Raw genomic sequence first — 19,644 nt, forward strand, 5'->3', positions numbered from 1 at the left:
TCCAGCTCCTCTAGCCATAAGCCTTGCATATATTTCAATACTGTCCAACTAAGACTGGAAAGAGTGATGCCTTTAACACCAGTCACACTCAGACATCAATATTGACTCCAAACCGCTGCCCAGCAACAATCCCAGGCAGTCTTAAACCCTTGATGCCCTAACTAACCCCAAGGTGAACTTCTGATCCCATAATCCTCCATTTTAAAGAATACTTATTTCTACCTGCATTCATGCTTTTGTTACCTCAGACAGTTTATTTCAGTGCTCTTCATGTTCCAATCTTGTACAAAACGGGCCATTAAAAGAACTCTGCTGCTTTCCAACAAAATCCTGTTTGACAATTTATCCTTTCTTTCACCAGCTTCTACATTGGCTTCCTAGTGCCTAGAGGTCTGAAATATACAGAAAAGACAGTTTAAATTATTTCCTATCTATCTTTCAAGGCTACATCCACCCCTTCTCTCAAACTTATTCTCCGAGTACAGCCTCTTCTGCAACCTTTCATGCTTGTATCACACCTTTGGGGGATCATGCCTTCAGGCATCTAGTACCTATTCTACAATACTCTTCCTAAACCAGATCATCTGAACGCCTTCATCCATTCCAATTGTCACCTGTTTGTCTACATTCAGGCCCCTATACAAATACAAGTTTTGTGCCATTCACAACTACACATATCGATTAGATTGTCTGGAGGGGACTCTAGTGGTGGTAGTGGAAAAGTGCACATAAAACAAATTAAAACAGTTTGAAGCAAATTGACAGAATTGAAGGTCAAAAACTAAGACTGTGTCTAGAAAGCTTTAAAATGCACCACAACCAAATAACAGCATTTAGACCTGGCTTCATCAGCCAAGTCCCAACAAAAACTATGGTATAATAAAAGCAAAATACTGTGTTGAAAAAACTCAGCAGGACTGGCAGAATCTGCAGACAGATATAGATAGATCTAATGTTTGAAGACCAATATGACTCTTCTTTGGGACGGACCTGTTGCCCTTTATTGCAAGGGGATTGGACATATACAAAAAATAAAAGCTTTGCTGCAATTGTACAAGACTTTGCTGAGAGCACATCTGGAGTACTGTGAGCAGTTTTTGTTTCTATATTTAAAGGTAGGATGTGCTTTTGTTGGAGATGGTACAGCAAAGGTTCTTGGGATCAGGGTTGTCCCTAAACAAAAGGCTAAGTAAATGGGCCAATATTCTCAAGCGTAAAAGATTGAGAGATGGTCTCTTTGAAACATATGGGACTCCATGATGAAAAAGGTGTGTAAAATTTAAACTAGATTGACACAGATTTTCCAATATCTGGATGATCACATCTACAACATAGATGGGAGTTGTGGACAGGGACCCTGCAGAACCCCCATTGTAACAGATCCCAAAAGCACTGCCCAGGAAATTGGAGAATCCACTCAGTAATTCCCCTACGCTTGAAACCCAACAAAAGTATCTCTTTAAAAAAATCAGAGGATTCAGAGGGTTCCTCTGATATTGAGGAAATAACTCAACTTAAGACTATTAAAGACCTAGTCTAACTCCTGACTAACTAACTCTCTCTTTTGTCAAACTACATAATTCCCCCCAAGCCATCAACACACCTCCACTATTACCGTCGATGACCACCGCACTCAACATTAGTTCAACCAGATCTGACAGCTCCCATTCACCTGGACCTCCCTAAACAGCATCACCTACCTAGCCCCCTTGCTATATTACTCTCTATCCAACTGTCACCTTATCTGCCACCCACCCAGCACCCTACCTCTCTAGAACCCTAAACTCACACACATCTTATATAAATTATCCATTAGTCCAGTTTTCACTCAGAACAAAGGATCAAAGTTCCAGTTCAGAAGAACCAGGAGTTCAGTTTAGATGTGATAAAGGTTTCTCCCAGCAGAAGAATCAAGGTGTGGGTTCAGAGAAGCCAATCACCTGATTTCAAAGTATTTTAAATTTCTGGAGCTCCTAAAGCTGGGCCAGCTTGGACAGATATTGTCAGGTTATTAGAACAGAAAAACATTTAAGCCATCACAACCTTGCAAGGTTCAGGCCATTGGGTTTGGAAAGGAATCAAAACTGTCTCCGCAGTCCAATGAGAAAAAAAAATCTGGAGGAGTCAGTTAAGTAAAAATGTAAAGGTTTGAAATAGCAGTGAAATTTCTCTGGAATTGGGAGTATGTGCAAAAGGATGGTGTTGGGAACAGGTTGAAAATTGATTTTGTTGTTTTGCGATAAGATACACAAATATGCATATAGCTTTTTTGCCCCTTAGGTGTAATAAGTTTATGTTCTGCTGTGAATATTTTCCAATGACTAACCACCACAGTGACCAGCTGGATGAATAAATGATTGCAGGAGTCAGGTTTCATTGAGAACCAACATGTTCAGTATTACCTGGGAAACAGTTCCCACTGGTATTTCAAGCCGCTCAGTTTATAGTCTCTTGCCATTTGTGGCATATATTAATGATTTAATTGCATCACATTTTGAAAAATATGTTCATGGAAAAGCCAACACTGCTTTCCTATCTCCAACTGTCCTTTCGTAGGTAGTTAGGCATCTTTTTGAACTGCTTCCGTCTATCTGCTTTAGGTATACTCTCAGTGCTGTGGGGCAAGGGTGTTGCTGGAATTTGACCCAGTGACACTGAAAGAACAGTGATATATTTCCAAGTCAGGGCGGTCTTCAGTTTGGAGATGAGCTTACAGGTAGTGTTCCCATCACTCTAATGTTCTGTCCTGCTTGTTGAGAATGTTTGAGGGTTTGGAAAATGCTGTTGAAGTACCCTTGGTAAACTTCTGCCATGCATAGTCAAGATTCAGCCTGATAGATTTTTGATTTCATAAGGAGCCAAGAAATTCTGATGGGCAGGCAAGTGAAATGGAAACAGACGGTCATCTGTGATCATACTGAATGGTGGAATAGCTAATGGAGCCAAATGATCTATTACTGCTCCCATTTCTTATGTTCTTACATTGTAAGAAATTTTGCCTTTACTTGTTGAAGTAAATACTTTATGTACTTATTTAAAGTAAAATAGAAATACTTAATAAGAATTAAATATGCATAGCATAAGATCATCTCAGAGAAACAGTTTTCTTTTTCTCTCTGGAAATGTTAAGGTTTCTTGGCTCAGGCTTTACGGTGACACTCCTACGTTGATAAGGCAGTACCTTATGTACCTGCTTAATTATGCGGTGTTTAGAAAGGGCCAGGAAGTGACTCTCAATATATTACTAAATAAACAGCTGATCTTGAGCTAAGAGACAGAGAGGGTGGTGATCATCTGGACATCTGGCACCTGTCCTGTATTCACTGGTTAGAAAAACAAACAAAAATGACTGACAGTGTAAACTACCACAACCCTAGACTTAAAATATGTTAGTGCTAGCTAGGCAGCTGCCATCTTCAGATGAAACATGGACAATGAACGAAGCAGGAAGACCCAGAGGAGAGTTCCCCAACATTCCTGGTAGAGAGCAAGATGCTATCATTGTTAGTTACTGAAATCAACGCATCGTGCCAATTGTCATTCACCCTCATATATGAATTAACTGGCCTCATCCACTGTCAAGCATTGTATACTTTAACTGTCTTAGACAATCATAACTAAGCTGCTGCTTCTTTATAAAATATTTAAAATTACTTAAGCATAGTCAACTGCCTCTCTTCAGTACCTGTGGCCCTTGAATCCTAAATGTTACCAGTTCCAAGTTTAGATCACAGCAGTAATGAGATTTGTAACTGAATAGTGCTGACAGAATCCAAACAATGACTGATGACCTGTTCACCAGTCCAGAGAGTGTTGTTTGGTAGCAGTGTTGACAACATGTTCCATCAGTTCACTGATGCTGTGGAGTCGATTCATATGGCAATAACTGGGCAGATTGGATTTGTACTGCTTTTGAAACAGGAGATATCTGGGCAATTTTCTGTTTTGTCAGATGAATGCCAGCATTAAAGTTGTGCTGGATTAGCTTCACTAGATGCGTAACCAGTTCCGGAAAATAAATTTTCAGTACTACAGCTGGGGCCCCACAGCCTTTACTGTAACTTGTTAACTGCACAACTTCATGTTGAGTGACTGAATTGGCCAAAAGACTGCCTTTGGGGAACCCAGAATGAGACCAGCACTGCAGGTAGTTGGAAATGCTTTTGCCTTGGTTTTTGCATTCTCATACTGGACCGGAATCAAAATAAGAACAACAGATTGACAATGCAACTTTAGGCATGCCTGGTGCCACTCTTGGCATGATCTTCTACACTCCTCACTCAGGCAGAGCGAGTTCATGGCATTGGAGAAGACATTTGGCAGAACACAACAGAAATGGCTGAACACAGTTGATGATCCATGTAGTTCATGAGTGCCTAAGTTTTAAACTGTTACATTTATTTTGAACTTATTCCATTTAATGCAGTGATTGTGCCAAATACGATGGAAGGTCTCCTAAAAATTGAAATCTTGTTGAGTCATTCATTCATTCAGCTATTAGCAAAATGTTCAGCTTTCTTTTTAATAATTATTCATCCCTAGAGATTATAACACATTTCAAAACAAATATTCTGCACTGCTACAAAATTCTAAGGATTAAAAGCAGTTTCATGTAAATCAAATGAAAAATTGCAGATTTTCGGAAAGTATGTAGAACAACAAAAGGAGGAAACAATTATTTTCCATCTTGCATTCAATTGCAATATCACTAACTCCAAGGGAGACTCAACCATTGTGATAGTCAAGATCAGAAAGCATGGAGTAGAGGGATTACGGTAGTTATTTGTTTTCTCCGTAATGAAGTCTCAGAGCATGAGCACATAAACCAGTTGGATACAAAAATATTGTCTTTACTCTGATAGAAACAGTGGCTTGTCAGACTAATTTGGAGAATGGTTAGATTTATCATCCAGAAACGTACTAGTCATCCCTACGATTTTACTTTGTTCCTTAAACTGAAAGAAAAAAAATGTGTACCTCTTCAAACGGATCTCTGGGACTGTATATAAATATTAAAACTTTTTTTTCAATACACAAGTCAAATATAAGTGCAGAAATACAATATTGTGTAATATTGATATTCAGACTTTATTCAATACCTGAAGTTGAAGATGGGTGGCCCATCAGCTGTTCATTTTTGCATAATACTGGAAATCTCTATTCCCTACCTACTAAATGAAATATACTTTAAAAATGAACTTTGAAGTAAAATTGAAGATCGGAGCCCTTCAAATCTGTTGCTCTTTCAACATCCTTACTCTCGAAGTCAGTGCAGCTACTGGAAACATCCAATTTAGTCTGACAATGTCACGACAGGCAATCCCACAGGGGAAGAGAAACAGGCCGCTGGCATGCCATTAATACTTATAAACTTCTACCTGTATTTATCTCATTACATTACTTCGTTTCGAAATGCAATTCTACCATGCTGTTTCATGGCAACTAGAATCCTTGGTCATGGACTCTTATTGATCTTTACAAGGAAAGCAAGCTGCAACAAAACGTGAGTTACATTCTAACTACCTAATAGGCAAACTTCTCACATTGCAAAAGATCATCAGGATTCTGGTCAAGTTCTCCCTAGAGAGGAGCACAGGAAGACGTTTTTCCATACGCACAGCGAGTCATGATAATGGAATGCCCACCTGAAAGAGCTGTGTTAAATAAATTAAATAATAACTTTCAAGAAGGAATTGGACAATACTTATACAGGAAAAAATTTCAGGACTATTAGCAATGGAATAGAGATTATCAGGTAGTTCTTTTACAAAGTCAACATGGGCACAATGCATGGAACCTCTTCCTTTTGGATTGAGAGATGCAATGCTTCTAATAAAAATGGCAAGTATGGTCTTCTGATACAACTGTCACTTTTTTAAAAAATAAACTATGTTTTATTCCTTGCCTTCCTTCTCTCTCATACCATCTTTCCCAGCAAGAACTATACACCCTGCACCAGTCCCCCAACCCTATCAACTGCATTAGAATCATAGAATCCCTCTGCGGAAGGAGGCTATGTAGGCCATTGAATCCACACCAACTCTCTGGAGAGCATCACACGCAGACCAGCATCCCGCCCCCAATCCCCGTTTCCCTGTAACCTCACATTTCCCACTGCTAATCTACCTGGCCGGCACATCCCGGGCTACTGGCACTGTGAGGCAACAGTGCTGACGATGCTGCCTTTCTTGCAGCTGCTGATAATGTTCATTGCCCCAGCAGGGATGCAAAGAATAGAAAATACCTTCAAATAGCAAATGCACAGACACTGGAAAACACAAGATTAGTTACACACCCTCTCCTCCCTGCTGACTGCTTTATTGCCTCTAACTAGGGGTATCTTTGCCGTGATTCACCTTCTTTCAATAAGACAGCTGTTCTGCCCTTCTGCAAAACCCATCCAACTCCTTCAACCATCTCTTTCCATATGCTTCTACTTGTGTCTCTTACTCCTCACCTTCCCCACCTTACTAATGTCAAATGTCAATAACCTCGCATCCTCTAAATCTGCTTGATCCAAATACTGTTGTGCACACACAACACCACAGAAAACTGAGCAGTTTAGAGGAAAGGTGTCTGCAGTAACTAAAAAACTAAAAAAAAGTCTTTCCTTCATCCTAAACAATAAATCTCCAAAATTTGCCGAGAAACAGGACACACTTACATATACCATTTTATTTTAGAAAAATGGTTTTCAGTGTTGGTACTGATAGTAAAAACAGGTCACATACCGATGCTGTAGAAAACCTATGAAGGGAGCAATCCCAGTTCCAGGGCCCACCATGATAATAGGAGCTGCCATAACAGCAGGTAGATGGAAAAATGGGTTGTGCCGGCTGAAGATGGATATCTGCAGAAGAAAGTTTATTCTGTAGTTTAACATCCAGGAAATCAATTTCAGAATTTGAAGTAAAATGTAAGAGAAGAGTTTTAAACAAAAAAGAAAAAACTTTTTTCTAAGACAGTGGGACTGATTTTGGAAGCGGGTGGAAAAGATAGGCAGGCATGGAGGAAATGCTGGATTCAGCCACTTAAGCCTGCTCTGCCATTTAACAAGGTCATGGCTGATCATCCATCTCAACACCATATTCCTGCTTTCTCCTCCTGCTCTATGATGTCTTTAAAATCTAAATGCTGGATTTCCAGCATGTCCCCACCTTGGGCCATTTCAGAATAATGGGGAGGGTAACCAATTATGGCCCTTAAAATAAAAAAAAAACAAGGGTTTATTAAGACCACAGTAAATACCAATTGCAACATTGCAGTCAGCAGTTGGATTTACCCCACTGAAGCCAAATCCCAGTTGATGAATGGACTCGGCCTCATGGCTTCAGACTGGGTCGTCCAGCACTCCAACCAACAATCACAACCATCACATCTTCTACCCTTCCATTTGTGGCTGCACCATGATTGCAAAATGGTCACAGCTGCAAACACAGGCTGCTGTGGTGAGGATTTCCCTCTGCAATAGCACTTTAGCAACTGTGACCACTTTTTTTTCCTAACATTCTCAGAGAGCATCTCTATCTTGAAGTAACCTTGGGTTCTCCTGCCTATAATCGGACATTCCAATTGCCAAAGCTCAGGATGCCATTCTTCTAGTGCTGGTCGGTCTCCTACTGGCCTTCTACAAGCTCATTTGTTTAACTGCAAAAGGATCCTGGAGGCAGCCAGCTTATGGACCACCACCTGGGAAACAGCTTCCAGGGTCCCATTGCTGGTAGCTCTATTTAGTCCATTATCAGGATCAGGATTTTGGAATTAAAATTATGCCAAATACTTTTGGTTTCCAACTTCTATATATCTGAACAGTCTAAAGCTGCGGTCTGCTGATACCAGACCACACTCCAAACTGAAGTAGGCCTGGGAGGAGTGTAGAAAGGTGCGAGAAACACGATAAGACCACCACATTTTTGTTATAATCTGGTCAAGGAGCAGTATTCTTTTTTATTTGAGGGAGGTAAAATTTGAGATTTCCAGCACTTGCTGAGAGAATAAAGCCAAAAGATTCCACAGTACTGGATTAATAAAACTTTGTTATACCAGGTCAGAAAAAGGAAAGCAATTTAGAACTACCTATACATCCAGAAATAATAGGATAAATATGGATTAACAAACAAACTGTGGTTGTACACCCTACAGAGCATGTCAAATAGTAGATGAAGTCAAGACATATAGTGTGGATTTCTCAGCAACCCACAGGATGTTAGTTACACAGTGAGTCACCAAATCTCATTAAAATTTTGCCTCTTTCACAACAGGTTCCAATTTTTTGATTTGACAATCTAGCCTTGAAATTCTCTCAAAAGCCACTTCAATTCGGACTGCTCAATAATTGCTCACCTTCCAGTGGTTCAACCTCTCCCGAGACCACGTCCCACTGGGCACTCAAAGCAGCATTTTTGCTTCTAATTACCAGCACAATTCTGGCTCTTAAGTGGACAGCTAGCTGATAGAAATCCAGTCTCTCTCTCCTTGTCTCACAGCTGCATCAGGCAAATACTAGTTATGGGCTTTCTTCACCTCTGCCCTTGGCTACCGAATGACATTCAGAACTCCAAGAAGTTGTAGTAGGTAGCTTCATTAGCTACTCCCATCTCTCCAACATATAGTAAGTGACTTACTGGTTTCTCTGCTTCTCTCAAGCCCTTGCTGTTCAAAGACTACTGACAGCACCTCTACTGCATGGATCTCTTTCCCTATTTGTAAACACCTGACCTGATCATCAGCTTCAAGATAGCGACCCTCTGTTTCAGCTGCCTCCAAATCATTGACCTGGTTCCATGAGTAACTGCTCATGCCTATATCTACAACACAGGCACACTGTTCCCTTTCAATGGCTGAGTCTGTCAGCTATTTAAAAAAAAAGGCACATGCATCCAGTCATTTTGCTGCTCTGTGTAAGCGCTGTACTCCTAGCATAGCAGGAAGTGGTGCTCTTCACTAGAGTTTGAAACAAAACAAGTTTGTATTTTGCAATAAAGGCTGCAAACTTATTTCAAGGCTCTAAATAAAAACATACAAGAACACATCTGCCAAATTGAGGCCGAATACGCTGCATTGGAGGCATGGCTTCACTTCCAGATTTTATCAAACGGTACATACCTGTGGCAATTCAAATCCATTTGACAAACAGTCACTGATTATAGTTTCATTCTCATAGTTTTGAAGCATTGACGTAACTTGTTCTGCCAGCCAACCTGTACATACTCCTCTTCGTTTGATAGGCTTCTCAGGGCAGGATGGGAACTCCACAATATTGAAAACAAAATGAAGTTTACCAGGGTGATACTTAGGCGAACTGTAAAGAAATTTTAAAAATAGCACTCGGTATTGGTATTCGATACAAAAAGCAGAAATTGCTGGAAAACCTCTTCACCATGGATGTGCAATCCCTTCACACATCCATCCTGATGGTCTCAGGGCTCTCCGCTTCTTCCTGAAGAAAAAGGGCCTCAATTGTCCCCATCAACCACCACCCTCCTCCGTCTGGCCAAACTCGTCCTAAAGATCATAGAATCCCTGCAGTGCAGAAGCAGGCCATTTGGCCCAACGTTCACACTGACCCTCCACCTAACATCTCACCCATCCCTGTTACTCCGTAATTACAATGGCCAATCCACCTAATCTGCACATATTTGGACTGTGGGAGAAAAACAACCGCAGACACGGGGAGATTGTGCAAACTCCATACAGACAGTCGCCAAGGATGGAATCAAACCTGGGTTCCTGGTGCTGTAAGGCAGCAATGCTAACCACTGATCCACCATCCTCACCCTGAACATCTTTTCTTTTAACTCCTTTCACTTTCTTTACATCAAAGGGGTGGCCATGGGTACCTGTATGGGCCCTAGTTATGCCTGTATATCACGTGGAACATTCCTTGTTCCAGTCCTACTCCATCCACAACTGTCTCTCTGGTATATCGATGACATCAGTGCTTCTTCCCTCTTGTCTGGAATGGGAAAGTTTATCTATTTTGCGTTCAATTTCTACACTGCTCCTCACATTCGCCTGGTCCATCGCTGACTCCTTTCTCTTCCTCGACAGGAGTTTCCATTTCTGGGGATAGGCAGGCCGCCAATATCTACTACAAACCACTGACTCCCACAGTTACCTGGACTATACATCCTCACACCCTGCTTCCTGTAAAGACTCTACTCTATTCTATTCTCCCAGCTCCCCCATCTGTTACATTTGTTCCAACGAAGCCAACTTTGATAACGGAGTCTTTGAAATGTCCTTCCTCAACTGAGGATTCCCCAGCACCGTAGCTGACAGCACCCTCAGCCGGGTCTCATCCATCTCCCGCACTTTGGCCCTCATCCTTTCTCATCCCTCCCACAACAGCAATAGGGGCCCCCTTATCCTCACCTACCATCCCACCAGCATCCACATTAGCTGCTATTTCCACCATCTCCAGTGGGATGCCACCACCAGACACATATTCCCCTCCCCTCCTTGCCAGCCTTCCACAAGGAACATTCCCTCCAGAACACCTTGATCCACTCCTCCTTCACACCCAACACCAACCCAGAGCACCTTCCCCTGCAAGTGCAGAAGGTGTAACACCTGTCCATTTACTTCTTCCCTCCTCAGTATCCAAGGTCCTGAACACACCTTCCAGGTGAAACAGTGCTTTACCTGCACTTCCCACAGTCTAGTCTACCGCATTCACTGCTCACAATGTGGTCTCCTCTACATTGGGGAAACAAAGTGCAGACTGGGTGACTGCTTTGCAGAACATCTACGTTCTGTCCAAAAAGACGAAAGAAATCTGTCTCAGGCTCACTGCAGTGCTTCAGTGAAGGTCAGCACAAGCTGGAAGAACAGTACCTCATTTTCCACTTGGGAACTCTGCAGCCTCCTGGACTTGATATCGAGTTCAAAAATTTTAGGGCTGGAGCACCTTTTTCCCTATGCTTTCCTCCAACCCCACCCACCAGGCCTTGTCATCACATGAGCTGCTACCACACACTACCCATTGTCAGCTACTAATAGTCCCCATTAGGAGCTAACTACTCCTTTGTCTTATTGATTTTCTCTCTTTGGGTTCTCTCTCTTGCCTTCCCCGCCCACCCCACCTTCTGTATAAAAACCATCATTTTCCTAGCTACCATCAGTTCTGAAGAGTTACCAGATCTGAAACATTAACTCTGCTTTCTTTCCACAAATGCTGCCAGACCTGCTGAGACTTCCAGCAATTTCAGTTTTTGTTGCGGATTTCCAGCATCTGCAGTTCTTTCAGTTTTTCACTCAGTATTTGACAATGTCTAGTATCTCCCAATACTCAACATCGTGCCTCATGTTGCTATTTATTCATTTTCCATTTAAATACTGATTCACTGGAGTCATACAGACATGATCCATTATTGCTGGAAATCACAGCAGGTCAAGCAACATCCACAGAGAGAGAACAAGATGACTCTTCAGTAATTTGCTCCTCCATTATTGTTGCTAGTTCATTAAAATGGACCCCCTTAGGATTGACTGAAAGGGTCATTGTATTAGGGTACTCACACTTGCATAATATAGTGATTGGTTGGTTAGAAAAATAAATACTAATTTGAATTGTTTTCTGTTAAGAAGCGCTAAAGTACACTATTATATTATTCATGCTTTTCTTCGTTCCATCTGAATTTCTATCTCACCAACCGGTCCCAAAATATCCTCTGTTCCTCTGAAAATAGCTGTAAAGTTTTGAAGTGTTGTGACTTCCTTTCTGAACTTATCCAGTGAAGGATCATCCTTCACTGAGGTGCCCAATTGTCCCTCCAACTCAAAGTCACTGATTAACTAAATATGAATTGCTCATGTAGGTGGCTCAGTTCCCTTCAAATATTCCCTATGACTTTGCTCCTCACAGGCAACACCTCCATGATTTTGGTCATTAATTTTCTCCAGACCATCCAGAATGTTACTGCAGTTTATGAGACATGTTTTTGATACGTGCCTCCACGAATTGCACAAAGTCCATTTGGGTTTTGCTCTTAAAAATTATCTGCCAAGCATGTGCTCTCAATGTTGCTTTGTGGGAACCTGCTGTACTTTGAAAGCCTTTCAAAGCAGTGAACAGCCTCAGAATCCCCACTGGCTATAGAATGCTTTGCAATCATGGTGGTCACCATGAGACAGAGCCAGTAAAGTCACTGACTTTAGAATAAATACACACATTTTGGATGTAAAGCAGCACTTCACAAAGCCAAACAATAAGTTACACAGAATACACACAATAGCTTATCTTCCACAGTCTCAATTGGAATTCCAGCTCAGTCGGTGTAATTTCAAATTAGAAAATGGAAGTGGAGCAGCAACGAGCTTTAGAAAGTGAATAAGTGAGATTTAAAGTCTTCACTAGTGTTGGTTATGCCATCAGTAGTCAAGCAAAGGGATTTTGAGTTGCACAAGAGAACAAGGTGGGAGGAATGCAGAGTTATTGGAGGATTGTGGTGGTGGAATTGATTAAGAGAGATAGGAAGGGACAAGAGATCCGAACACATTGTTGAGAATTTAAAATGTAAAATATTGGAGGGACTAGGAGCCAAAGTAAATAATAGAAGTGGTACAGCATGAGGAACAAGGTATAGATCACAGGAATTCTGTACAGTTGACAAGATGCAGAAGTCAGATGCATGATTACCTTATGCTGCAATTATTCCAGAGTTACAGGTGGTGGTTTGGCAGCAGATAGGCCTTGTCAGCAATGTTATGAAAATTAAAGGAAGTGGTCTTCATGATAAAATATGAGATTGGAAGTTCAGTTCTGGGTCAAATAGGATGCAGTAATTACAAACAAACAGTTAAGCTAACACTGTGGACAGGATAGCAATTAGAATCCATGGCAAGAGAATGGAGTTTAATCATTGCAAGATTTTTGGTTTCTATGGTTAATTCTTCAACTCAGTTTCAGAAAGTGTCAATTCTGGTTTTATTTTTACTCGGGGATATTAAAGCTCATGACTATTAATGATCATGCCTAATAACAACATTCATCACCACAAACACAATACAAAATATTACCTGGCTGCTGAATAGGATCTAACTTGCAGTTTTGGTAAATGTTCTGAAATAGAGGAAAAAGAAAAAGATTTTGGAAATTAAAGCTAGGATTGGGAAAGAAATTAAATTAAAAGTTTAATCTCTTATTAGGTACTTATAGATAGTTTTATATTATTTTGCCTACAAAGGGACGTTTTTGGCAAATTTTTCAGTGACTCCTCAAGGAAGTTAAATTATGGGTGAAGAATAGCAACTAACTAACTAACTATCTTATCAAAGCAAAGTTTTTAACCACAAGCGATAACATTAAAATAGTAACCCATTGTATTTCATGGCATCAGCCTTACATTTGAATTTTGTTTAAAGCATAACAGTTCATATATTCTTAGCAATTAAATATCACTTTACATAGGCTGCAACTTGTACAACTAAAACAGACCTATTGTAGTGTTGAGAATTACATTGTGCATTTTGACCATGAGGCCCACATACATACATGTCCAAACAGAGAGAATAAACATAATAAAAGAAGGATCAATGTTTAACAGCTCATGCGGTTATAAATTGTAAAGACTGAACACGTAGCCATTCTGCAGGACTTGTGGCACACTGGTAATGTCCCTTTGGGCCAGAATGTCTGAATTTAAGTCCTATTTCCGGATGTGCGTCAAAACACATCCAAACTGTTTGACAGAAGTAATAACTGCTTTTGTCCCAAATACTTCATCACAATGACAAGATGATGGGGAGAAAAAAAACAAAAAAAAAATCATTTTCAGGTACGAGACCTTTGAAGATTACAGTACTTTCTGCTGAAAACATTTTAAAATAGAGATTTAAAGACATGTTCAAACCATGTTAGATACACATTGGAAGTATTCCAGTTTAGGTTTAAAAATAAGAAAGCTTGTACAACATATGCATTATCTAACCTCACAAAAATAACCCTTGAAACAAAAAGCAAAAAACTCAAATTTCAGAGCAGGCACATCACTGCACTGCTGACGAATATTGTGCCGTCAATGCCCATCTACCAGCTGTTGATGTGCATTCACTATCATCTGTATTCCCACATTGGCAAAAGTGGCCAGAACATTTCAAAGTGGCGATGGCATGATTTGCAATCGCAGACAAAAAAGGAAAAAAAAAAAATTGTACAATTTCTCCAATCTGGAGGTGAACAATTGAAAGATGTTTGAGATATTTAAGCTTGTGCAAGATGAACAACTCAGCAAAAATGAAAATGCACTGAAAACCTGCTTCATGCCCAAGAAAAGTATAATTTACAAAACAATTGTCTTCCAACACAGTAAACAAGAAACAAGAAACAAGAGACAAGAGACAAGAGAAAAGAGAACCAACTGGCCAATATTGTACACGATTGAGGCAACTTGTAACCAAACATGCCTCCAGCGATGTTGAGCAGGAAATCCGAACAAATAATCAAAGATAGTCTCTCTAGTCAACTGGGTTGAAAAGCACTCAAACTCAAAACTGACAGAGCTACTGGAGTTAGCAAAATCCCTATCACTTTCAGGTGTCCATATCTACTGAAGACATAAAAACCGAAAGAACTGCGGATGCTGTAAATCAGGAACAAAAGCATAAGTTGCTGGAAAAGCTCAGCAGGTCTGGCAGCATCTGTGAAGTAAGAATCAGAGTTAACATTTCAGGTCCGGTGACCCTTCCTCAGAACTTAAGTTCGGACCTGAGCAACAAGATTTCGGTTGCTCTAATTTTAATTATTTCAGGCTGTGTATTTAGCTTGTTCTCTTAAGAATTCTGACATTCCAATCACTTAATCTGAACTATCAGCATCCTTTCTCCCCCAGCACTCCAACCTCACCACCCCACTTTTAATAAATGCTGTCCCCTCCATATTTCATTTAAGCTCTGATGAAGAGTCACCTAGACTTGAAACGTTAGCTTGGTTTCTCTTCATGGGTGCTGCCTGACCTGCTGTGATCTCCAGCATTTTGGTTTTTTTTTTTCAGTATTTTCAATAGACTTGCAACTCTAGAAGGTTGACTCAGGGTGTATGTCACCACTATACACTGTACCTGGGGCTTTTCCATTTCTGCATTCAATAGCCCATAATTTTCCTGTAAATTAATAGGATAACCACTAAGGGAGAATCCCATGCAAGTAAAGCATGCAATTAGAAAACTTTAATAAAAAAAAAGGTGTGCAAACTATTTCACAGAGTTGCAATACTATGTACAGGGAAGTAAAAATAACGAAGTTAGAGGTTGGTCAAAGCATGGGGGTATGAAAGTGAGGTGAAAGACCCTCCTAAAGCAGGGTTCATTAAACAAGTTAAAAGTCCCCAGTGATTAACAGACATTAATAAGTGTTTGTCTTATTTCACAAAACCAATTTTGAGATTTTTGGTGAATTAATGATTAACAATCTAATAAGATTCATCAGGAGGTATTTTAATATCCTATCCATCAACCATTCAGTGAGCAAATGGACAAGAATATCTCATTCATTAACATGCAGATTCAGTTGCAAGACAGGAAGTCAAATGCAATGCTAACATTTATTTCAAGAAGGCTAGAATACAACAGCAGAGATGTACTGGTCAGGCTGTATAAGGCTATAGTCAGATCATATTTGAGCACAGTTTTGGGCCCCGTATTTGACGGAAGGTGTGCTGGCCTTGGAAACGGTCCAGAGGAGGTTTATCAGAATGATCCTGGGGAGGAAGGGCTTGTCATATGAGGAGCAGTGGAGAACTCTGGGTCAATACTTGGAATTTAGAAGGACTGGTTGGGGGATGCAGCAATCTATTAAAATTTACACAATACTGAAAGACCTGGATAGCGTGGAAGTACAAAAGTGGAGTGACTAGTGTAGTGATTATAACAAAGGTCAGCCAGGTGGACCTCAGAATATAAATTCCCTGATTGGGGCCATTAACCTGGCTGACAGATAAGAACAGGACTGTCACAGGTTCCGTTCACTCAGAGCTGGCTCTGAGGGAGTTGGATCAGTGTCAAGGACTCTCCATGTGTAAATTAAAGGTGCCTTGGTGATGCTCTATGGAGTTATTTCAGTGGTGACGAGAGTAAAGCATGCTCTTGAAGAAATTCACTTGTAACAGTCAGCTTTGAGTTGAGGCAAGCATTTCCAGCTTCATGCCATTATTTGTGAAGCTTAACTCATTCGATCCTACTGAAGATTTGGCCCAGGTGTGTGAAAGGAATACTTTTTTTTTTCAGGGCAAATGACATTGGAGCAGACGAAAAGCAATAAGTAATTCCCCTGACAGCTTGTGGACCCAGTTTTTTCAGTTTATTAGGAGCCTAACTTTCCCTGAGGCACAAGATACTAAAACCTTTCAAGAGTTCACAGATTTAGTTAAGGAATATTACAACCCCAAGCCTCCTCTAATTCTGAGGAGCTAGCAGTTTTTGCACAGCATTTCCAGAAACAGGGGAATCTGTATTGGGATTTGTGACTAGGTTAAAACGACTGGCAGAGGCACAGGACTTTGGTTTAACCCTTAATGAGATGCTGAGAGACTCTAAGGTTTTAGAGTAGATTTGTAGCTTGGGTTGTGGATGTTGTGGTTGGTTCGCTCGCTGAGCTGGTTCATTGTTTTTCCGCAGACGTTCCATTACCCTGCTGGGTAACATCATCAGTGCAGCCTCTGATGAAGCACTGTTGTGTTTTTCCGCCTGTTACTTGAACTCTGGAGTCCATTGAGCTGGATTACCTCATTTCCGGTTTTCCTTTGCAGTGGAGTGCATGAGGGTCGAGCTCTATATGTTTGTTGATGGCTTTCTTCATGGAGTACCAGGTTTCTCAGAATTCCCATGCTTGTCTCTTGCTTGGCCTTCACAAAGCTGAACATAAGCTATGTATACTTGCAATTGAGGTTAGAGGGTTCCCAGAGGTATGCTACAACCAATAGCCATAAGGGTTTGTACCAATACACTAGGCTGGCATTTGGGGTATCGTCAGCCTGTGCAATTTTTTAGCAAATGGAGAACATATTACAAGGTTTACCCCAGGTCGCCATTTATCTACATGACATGCTAATGACAGGGAAGACCAATAAGGAACACTTAGAGAATTCGAACATAGTCCTTAGACGTTTCTCCCAGGTGGGCATATGCCTTAGAAGGAAAAAAAAAGTGTTCCAGGTATTCCAAGTGACCTACTTGGGCTACAGCATCAACAAGACCGGGTTACACCCAATGGAAGATAAAGTAAGGGTGATCAAAAGGTGCCCCACCTCCCACATCTGTAACAGAGCTTAGGTCTTTCCTTGGGCTGGTGAATTATTAGGGAGAGTGCATACATAACCTGGCCTTCACCCTGGCACCTTTGCATGAATTCTTTTCAAAAAGAAAAGTCAGCCTTGGAATAGGGCCATGTTGCTAAGCCTTAACTTTGGTGCAAGAACCACAGGAATGGCCCTGCATGGGTAAAGGACATGGTCAACATGAGGTAAAGTCCAATGACATAGAAAGTTCAAGTAGATGCAATAGTCCTGAACAAGTGTGTGGACCACATGAAAGCTGCAAACTCGCAGGCAGTGCAGGAGGAAAAAGTGTGCCCGGCTCCTCGACTACCTTTCCAACAATTTCAGAACTCATGGGTTCTCCCACTCCGTCAGGCCTTAGAATCGGAGACGAGCGGTGATGCCTTTGCTGCCTGATGAGGAGAATGAATTTCTTCCAAAATGCTCCGGATGCAACAAGGGAAGCTACTGTGCATTACACGCTGTCCGTATCAAGGTCAGAGTCAGAGGAACCTGACCCGGGGCTAAAATGCCTCAGGTGGAGCTACCAGTTCCATAAAGGAGGCAGCTCCAGCCTGAGCTCCTCTGTTCCACTTGTTCTTCTTGTTCCTTTTCCTCCCTTCTCTCAGCCTCGGACACCCGGCCCCGACTGCTGACTCACGGCCTCCAAAGCCGAGTCAGCACGGAAGCCAGTGGGGACAGTGGCAAACAGCGGCCGGAGCGGGGATGCCAGCAACCCAGTGCGGAGTGTGGCAGCAACCAGTGGTCAGACCATGTAGAGGCCCCCTGCGATGGTCTAGTGCAGAGAGCCTTTGGCGGAGTATGACTGTAATGTAACTTTTGTCTTCCTTCCTCTATTCTGTAACTAAAGGATTGTACCTAGTCAATTTTGACCCAAAGATGGCATTGTAAGTGGCAAATTATAAACTTTTCACTGTACTCATTTGAGTACAGTAAAAGATAATTCAATTCAATGCTGAAAAAAAAAAACTGGCCAAGGTCCTCAAACTTGTTGGGGGGCTGGTTTGGAATATAGTGATTGTAATGAGGTCAGCAAGGTGGACTTCACAGAATAGGAGTTCCCCGATTGAGGCTGTTAATCTGGTCCAATCAGGGAACCCTGGCTGACAGATAAGAACAAATGTCAGAGGTTCTGCTCATTCAGAGATGGCTGTGAGGGAGCTAGATCAGTATCAAGTAATCTCCATGTCTAAATAAAGGGCAACTTGGTGGCAGGATACCAGCCTCTGGAGTTATTTCAACTAGGACGCAAATGCACAGCCTCAGGTCGAAGGGGCAACACCTTAGAACTGAAATTCCTCCTCATCTCATCAGAGAGAGGGTGGTGAAACTGCAGAACTCATTGCCACAGAAGGCTGTGCGGCCAAGTAATTCAGTGTATTTAAGACAGAGATAGAAAGGTTCTTGATTTTTTAAAGGGCTGAAGGGTTATAGGGAAAAGCCAAGAGATTGGGGTTAAGAAACATATCAGCCATGATCAAATGGTGAAGCAGACTCGATGGGCCAAATGGCCTAACTCTGCTCCTTTTTCTTACACAGTCTTATTCCAATATGTGACAACTGCATGTTGCAGATATTCTGTGGTATTAGCAACTAAATGAAAGTTAAATGAAGTTACTGAGATTGAAAAAAAAAAGTCACCTAGCACTTGACTGACATTTTAAAACTGTAGACCAATATTGGTTGTTACTGACCAAATTCTGATCTTTTATTGATTAAATGAGCAAATCTGAAGGTACGAAAATATTTCCTTCATAAGCTGGAGCAAAATGACCAAAAATAAAATTACAAAGCACTGATAAAATAGATTCAGCACAAAACCAAGAACTAACCAAAACTAATTAAATAGACCATCATCAAGAGAAAAAATAGCTCCCAGTGTCCAATTATTGATGTAGTTACTAGAAACAACTTTTCAAGTTACAGCTGCATCAGCACAAGCTTCAATGCAGAATCCACATTATCTTTTGTTTTAGTAAAATATGGAAAACTGATGCAAGTGATATAACAGTATTTGTAATTTTGAATCTAACTTCTTGTTATGTATTTTTTTTTCTCTGCAGGCAGTCCAAAGATGTTTCACTAGGTTGATCCTGAGACTGGAGGGACTGTGTCTTATGATGAACGGTGAAGTAGGTTGGGCCTATATGCATTGGAGTTTAGTAGAATGACTTGTGACCTTATTGAGGCATACAAGATTCTTAGGTGACTTGGCAAAGTAGATGTGAAGCGGTTGGTTTCCCTTTCAGAAATTCTAGGACCAGATGGCATTGGTGCATATACAGAACAAGCTGCCTAAGGAAGTGTTAGAGGTGGGTACAATTACAGCATTTAAAAATACAATTGGACAGGGAAATGGATAGGAAAGGTTT

The 19,644-nt window shown here is 41.1% G+C and overlaps 1 protein-coding gene across 8 annotated transcripts in view; it reads right to left on the reverse strand.

The window, feature by feature from the left end:
* mtrr (5-methyltetrahydrofolate-homocysteine methyltransferase reductase) overlaps positions 1–19,644 on the reverse strand; it is a 63,538-nt gene that overhangs the window by 15,259 nt on the left and 28,635 nt on the right. For 5 of the 8 annotated variants that reach the window (XR_007264532.1, XM_048610614.1, XM_048610622.1 and 2 more), the window contains 3 exons: positions 13,021–13,063; positions 9,106–9,301; positions 6,732–6,850 (listed from right to left, as the gene is read on the reverse strand). Coding sequence is in view for 5 of the 8 variants with exons in the window: in XM_048610614.1 (XP_048466571.1) it covers positions 6,732–6,850; positions 9,106–9,301; positions 13,021–13,063 (358 nt within the window). In the remaining 3 variants the exon portion in view is untranslated. Of the gene's footprint in view, positions 1–243; positions 393–5,536; positions 5,655–6,731; positions 6,851–9,105; positions 9,302–13,020; positions 13,064–19,644 lie in introns of those variants that run through there. The other 3 variants (XR_007264538.1, XR_007264541.1, XM_048610633.1) reach the window with 3 other exon arrangements.

The sequence above is a fragment of the Rhincodon typus genome, chromosome 2 (assembly GCF_021869965.1).
Source record: "Rhincodon typus isolate 14 chromosome 2, sRhiTyp1.1, whole genome shotgun sequence".
Lineage (NCBI taxonomy): Eukaryota > Metazoa > Chordata > Chondrichthyes > Orectolobiformes > Rhincodontidae > Rhincodon > Rhincodon typus.